General features: G+C 56.1%; 1 protein-coding gene across 1 annotated transcript in view; it reads right to left on the bottom strand.

Annotated features, from left to right (window-relative positions):
* The window catches only part of ECSCR (endothelial cell surface expressed chemotaxis and apoptosis regulator), a gene marked incomplete at its 3' end in the record, with an annotated part of 19,574 nt that extends 17,372 nt beyond the window's left edge, over positions 1-2,202 (bottom strand). The window contains exon 1 of the mRNA XM_010150711.1: positions 2,145-2,202. Within this exon, the coding sequence (XP_010149013.1) occupies positions 2,145-2,202 (58 nt within the window). The remainder of the gene's footprint in view (positions 1-2,144) is intronic.
* Between the last annotated feature and the right edge of the window lie 4,115 nt (positions 2,203-6,317).

Raw genomic sequence — 6,317 nt, 5'->3', positions numbered from 1 at the left:
TCCTGCTGGGTTCTCATTAGCTTCAAGGAGGAATTTTTCAGTGGAAATCTTTTGTCTGGAAAATGCCTGCCCATTGTAATGGAAACCATTCATAGGAAGAGGTTTGTTTGGACAAATTTTCTGTTAAGTGTTTCTGGGGGAGGAAAAAGAGGTTGGAAATGTTCCAAACCCTCCCGCTTCAGTGATTTCAAAATAACAGTATTTGGACCTTCCTTTACAAATAACTGTGAGAGCTTAGAGGTTTAAATTAAGAAATAATAAATTCATTAATACATTAATGAACTTGAACAAAGTAAATGAAAAAAAAAACCCAGCCTGTGTGGAAACAGGCAGGTAGTAGTTTCCAGCCAAAGCAAATTCTGTCTCTCCTGCAAGGTTACTTCTACCTCCTCAGGTGCAGGGCGAGCTCTGAGCTCCTCTGTCTTGGTCAAGAGCCTCTCGTTGCCCTCCCCAGCTGCCAATGTGCTGGGGAACCTGCAGCACCGCTGCCCCCGCCTCTGCCCCTGTCGCTACGCCTGCTGCCTTGCCTAACGCAGAGGCCTCTCCCCTCTCACCACCGAGTGACTTCGCTAGAAAAGTAAAAATAAAATTAAAAAGCTATTTCAAAAATGTTGGATCAGTGCCAAAAAACCTGAGGCAGCGTACGTGGCAGTGGTGAAGGCCGGTTGTCTTGCTCGATAGGTGCAACTGCGGCGTCGCCTGATGCACAGCGAGCATCGGCCGTGCCGTCATCCCCCTCCGTGGGCAACGGGCCGGCACTACACACACCCAGTGGGAATGGTCCCTGCTCTGCAGTTTTACACAGGGTGCAGACGATGTCCCTGCTCTGTAGTTTTACGCAGAGCGCAGATGACGAGGTGACATGCTCAGGACCGAAGGACAGGGTGCCATCCCTCCCACATCATGCCGCAGCAGCAGGGGCCCATCCAGGAGGTGAATCTCTGGGGGAGGGCAGCTGGCGGCCCCACACTGGGCAGAGGCTGGAGCTCGGCAGGATGCATCTGGGGCAGAGAAGGTGCCTGACAACCTCCCTGGAATTCCTGTCCCGTGCAAACCAAACCAAGTTGTTTTAAGAGAAAAATAGCATTGTGGCCAGGCGTTAAGGAGCGTCGTAGTATGGCCAAGGGGCCTCAAAACCTCCAGTCTGATACCAGGCACCATTCTCCCAACTGTTAGAGCCAGCAGCATCGCCCCTAATGAAGAGAGTTTTCCAATCCACATGTTCTTCCTTCTCTGACTTACACAGCTACTAACTGAATTGGTTTCTACGTTCTCTGCTTTTTAAAATTCCTGTTACTACCAGCAGAGTGGCTACAACCCATAGGCAACTGCTGTGGTTTAACGATAAAGACTTTGGACTGGAGACAAATTATTATTAGGTGGTTGTCTATGAGGAGCAGCGATGATGCTGCGGTATCCATTCCTTTGACTGCTTTCCAGCTCCGACCTATGCTAGCTGTCAGCAACGCGAAAAGTGCCTGACGAAGCAGGAAAAAACAACCTGTCGCCCCTCAGAGCAGGAAACCAGTTCCTGCATCCCAGACTGCGACTCACGTGGGAAAGAGAAGTTAAAGCAGAACTATCACAGAGAGCAGAATTATTACAACGAGGATAAGGCATAGAATCATTTAGGTTGGAAAAGACCTTTAGGATCATCGAGTCCACCCGTACACCTAACACTGCCAAGCCCACACTAAACCATGGTCTGCATGAGTCTCACACATGTTCTTTGTGTTTGCATCGACGAGAGGAAAAATTAAAATCAGCCAAGGAAAAAAATACCTTTGAGGAAAATAATGTTCTGTACATTAAAATGTTCTAGTTTTATGGTTATTTGACAAAAGTCACTTACTACAAAACGCCTCGGCATCTCAACCCTCAGCAGCAACTCTCCTTTTGTTAATCAGGAAACAGGTTCATTTATTCCAGCGCTGTCAAATAAACCTCGGAAACCTGGTACAGCCGCATTTTTCCCAGCAAACTGACTCCTGCCACTCGAGTTTAACAGCTGAGCTTTCCGATGGCAACTACCCCATGTTCCGACATCTGGCTGGTTCCCGTTGGTGCTCCCTGTGAAGCTGGTCTCCCCAGATCCCCCACCCAGCACCACTCGGCCCTCCCCGGCTGTGAGCGGAGCATCTCACCTCGGAGCAGCACGCAGCCGAACAGCCAGAGGAGCGGATGGATGGACGGAGCCAGCATCGTCGCGGTGGCTAGTGGCTCTACAGCCCTGCTGAGGCTCTGTCCATCCCTGGAGGGACGGGAGGGTGAGGAGCGATTTGCCTGCCTGGGCTGACTCTCACAGAGCTTCCTGTTGAAGAATAGAAGGAAACGGGCTGAATCCACAGGGGAACTGTGGTTTTTAGCCCATTATGGTCGGAGAGGATGTGAGACATCGCTTACCGACGGCAAAGGAAACCTTGCCATCGGGCTGTTGGGGAATTCAGCTCTCGTACTGGGGGAGAGCCTGCCCTGCTTTGGGCCTCAGTAGCTTCTTTACGGTGCTTGGGTTGTTTTTGGAAGATGCTTGCTTTGTGGTGAGGATGTGCACCCAGGTCCAATCTGCTCCCCATCAGCTGTGAGGGCTGCAGGCTGCATTGGTCCTTCCGGGGTGAGGAGCTGCTGGGGGAGCCACTCCTCCCCTCCCACCTGAGAGAGGATTTCTTAACATCTCTGGGAGGGATTTGGAAATATTTGCTTCTCATGGGAACAAGGTAATGCAGAAGCTGGTGCTGCCCCAAGCCCCATGTGTCTCTGTGCAGCTCCAGCAAGTCTGGGCTCCATGATGGTTTTGGGATGCCATTTTACAGGTAGCAGCAGCATCCTACCCCACAGGACACACAGCCCACGCAGGCTCTGACTGACCCAAACTCACGTTGGTTGACAGAGGGAGGAACTGGAAAATTGGGCCAGTCCCATCCCGCATCGAGCCCAAGGGGTTCAGTTTCTCATCCTCGTGAGGTACTTGTCTGTGTAGGAATGGGTGTTTGGGGCGAAAGGAAGAGTCTTAGTGTCCCCATGTGGGAAAGACTCCCACGTCCGCCTGTCTCAGAGGGTCTGTGCAGGCGTTCAGGATGCAAATCCACACAATTGTGTCATTGCCACAGTTCTGTCTCTGGGAGCCGGGCCTGATCCACATGCTGGACATGGAGCTGGGGACGCTGTAACACCGTGCTGGGGTGATGTGCACTTGTGGGAGCTCACCGAGGCACCAAAGGAAAGCTTGTGGTCCAGCCCAGCCTCTTGACACCAGCCCTTACCTGTCTCCTGGCTCGAGGGGCCAGCCCCTTCCCGCAGCCCCCCAAGCTGCAGAGCCTCGGCCGAGGGCAGCGGAGCTGCTCCTTCCCTGCATGGGGCGCATCAAGGGGTGTCTTCTGCTGCAGCAGGGCCCTTGGCTTCCCACAGCCAGGAGACGGCAGCAGGAACGGAGGGAGAGATCTCCTGTGCACTGTACCGCTCCTTGCGTTTCAGCGGGTCTCTTGAACACCCCCAAACCCCCAGGCACAGCATCAGGCCGAAAGCAGGCAGCCTCCCACAGCAGCCCTTGCTTTTACAAACCCTCTGTTAGCAGCCTCCCCCATCGTTTCTCCTCTCTTGCACAGATGTGATGCTCAGAGATTACGCTGTAGATTAAGGTTTTACTGAATCCTGAAATGAGTGCAAATTCCCAGAAGCTCTAATGTGTGGCCAAATCTGCTGGACATTCGGCTGGATGGGGGAAGAGGCATTTCCCATCCCGTCCTCCCCATGTGCAGGAAAGACGGAGCCCAGCTATTCACCCCAGCTTGACCTCTGAGAGCCTCCAGGTAAGAGCAGTGTAGTTTTGGGACGGAAAGATGGAGAGACATGCTTTGGAATGGCTAAAGCTCCAGAGGATCCGTCTTTTCTGCTCTGAGCTGTGTTCAGGGTCACCCTGGGTGGCAGAGGGTCTGACCCCACGGCACCCCTGGTCTGGGTGTTTACTTGCCTGTGTGTGAGGGTAATGCTGCCAGACTCGAGGGCATCCCTGCAGCCTTGCTGACACGGTCACCGTGCGAGGGGAGATGTGTGCCAGCACTGACCTGTCGCTGGCTCCTGCCTGTGACCCTGAGCGTGTCCCAGGGTCTGGAGCTTTGCCGTGGACTCACACCGCTGCTGACGAATGGTCCTTCTGCAGCAGTAGGACTCCCGGCACAGAAAATCAACCCCAGGGGCTGCAGCATCTCCGGGGAGAGGGTCCTTCCCTCCCGGAGCATTGTGTGGATACATGTTGAAAAGGGTGGCTTTTTTACACCGGTTTGTTAACGGCATTAAATTTTAACGCCAGGTCGGTGGAAGGAGGGAGGTTTCCTGCAGTTAAGCGGCTGGGGGTTGTGTCTGCAGCTGAAGGGTGCCTTCTCCCCGAACAAAAGGGCGCTTGTCTGGCGGCGGGTGAGAGGAGGGTTTTTTCCGGTGAGGGTGCGTGACAGTGAGGGAGGGGGCGGTGGCGCTGATGTGGCACCCGGCAAGGTAAGGGAGCACCTTTCCTGCCCACGGGATGAGCAGGCGCTTCCTCCTCTGCCCCGGGGAACCCCGGGGGAGTGTGGGGTGAGGCGTGACGTGGCAGCCTCCGAGGTGAGTCTGGCTGCGCCTGCACCAGAGAACCGTCTGGGAGGTACTTCTGCTGGTCACACTGTCCGCTTCCCAGCCTCGCCGCTGGAGACGATGATCCCCGTGCTGCAGGAACGCCAAGGTACCCCCACGGGGCTAGGGAGGGCTCTCCCCCTACTGCCCCCTTCTCCCACCCGTGCTGGCTCCCTGGGTTTTGCGGCTGGGGGGGGGGGTGGCTCGCAGGGTGGTTTTTGGGGGTGTGGGTCTCCCCCAACGGGCGGTCCCCGTGGGGTTTGTCTTGGATGAGCACCGTGGGGCAGGGGACGAAGAGGGGAGGGTGGAGGGCTCCCCACCAGGGAGCAAGGTGTAGCTGGGAGCCCCATGCTGACTGTGTCTGGGACATGGGGACACAGGGCATTGCCTCCCCAGCTGAATGTGACCCAGGCACTGTCCTACAACCCTGGGTATAACCACCAAAATTCATCCTGTCCCGCGAGCCTGAGGGAGGGAGCACTTAGGGAACCAGCCCGTTTCCCTGGCAGCTGCAAGTGCAGGCAGGAGCTGTTGACTTGAGGGCAGGAGACAGGCATATCGGATGGCCTCTGCTCGGTGGTCACCCCTTTCCATCCCGTGTTACTCTGTCGCAGGTCAGCCTGCTCAGCCATGAACATCTCCGCGCCCGGCAGCCAGCTGAGACAGCCCGAGGCCCAGGACGCAGCCGCCTTCACTCCCATCTCCGTTGTCAGGAGCATGACGAAGAAATCCGACGCCCTGCCCATGATCTCTGCGATCGTCGTCATCTTCGTCCTCTTGGCCGTCTTCATCATCATCATGGTGCACTATGGCCCTCAGCTCCGCACTGTCCAGATCACCCTTTACCACGAGCCCATGCCGCAGGACCTGGACAACGGGGTGCACCTCATGGACTGGAAGAAGCTGGGTTCCCAGAAGAAGCCGCCTGCCCAACCCTGCCAGGGAGAGCTGGCCAGTGGGGACGCATCCGGCATGAGCTGCCAGTGCTCCTGCAAGCACCACCTTCCCTGTGGGAGCGCTGAGCCCAGGGTCATCGAGATCACCTACCTGTGACAAGGCTGCGGGCCACCCGGGCAGGACTCAAGGGACCATGGCCCGCTGGAAAAATAGCAACTGGGATGTTAGCTTAGCCCGAGCCTCACCGGTTCCACAGGTGGAAGTTTCAGCTCCCCAGGGTGGTGTCTCTCCCCAGGTAGGCTCACATAGAAGGTCGTGTCACTGCACTGGCCCATCACCGGCCCCCAGAAGTCCAGCCCAGAGCGACCACTGTCCTCAAGGAAGGTCTGTGTCCCCAGCCCAGGCTCCGGGGCGGGGTTAGCCTATGTGGGACAGTGTTAGCATCTCTTCTGGTTTTTCTCGCCCTGGTGTTACCTGGCCCACGCTGTCTGGGAGTGCCCAGGAGAGCTGTCTTGGTCCTTGCCCCAGCCCAGGATCTCTGGGATTATGCTCGGCCCCTTGGCAGGAGCTGGAAGTTACATCACCCGGAATTTCTTTACAGATTAAAGATGTTTCCACATGCACAGTGCCCACGTTATGCCATCTATATGTCATGGAAAAGCCTCCAGCCCTTCTTTTCCTCCATGCCACAGCCCCTTTTCCTCTATTGGAGGGCTGAAACTCTGTCCTCCCTCCTGCCAGCCCCGGCAGCGGGCTGAGCCCGTGGTGGCGAACAGCCGGAGGAGAGGAGGCAGCACCTGAACCCGCGTCATCGGTGT

The sequence above is a fragment of the Eurypyga helias genome, unplaced genomic scaffold, assembly GCF_000690775.1.
Source record: "Eurypyga helias isolate BGI_N326 unplaced genomic scaffold, ASM69077v1 scaffold29614, whole genome shotgun sequence".
NCBI lineage: Eukaryota > Metazoa > Chordata > Aves > Eurypygiformes > Eurypygidae > Eurypyga > Eurypyga helias.
Note: the sequence above shows the minus strand (reverse complement) of the source record. Positions and strands in the feature narration are given on the sequence as shown.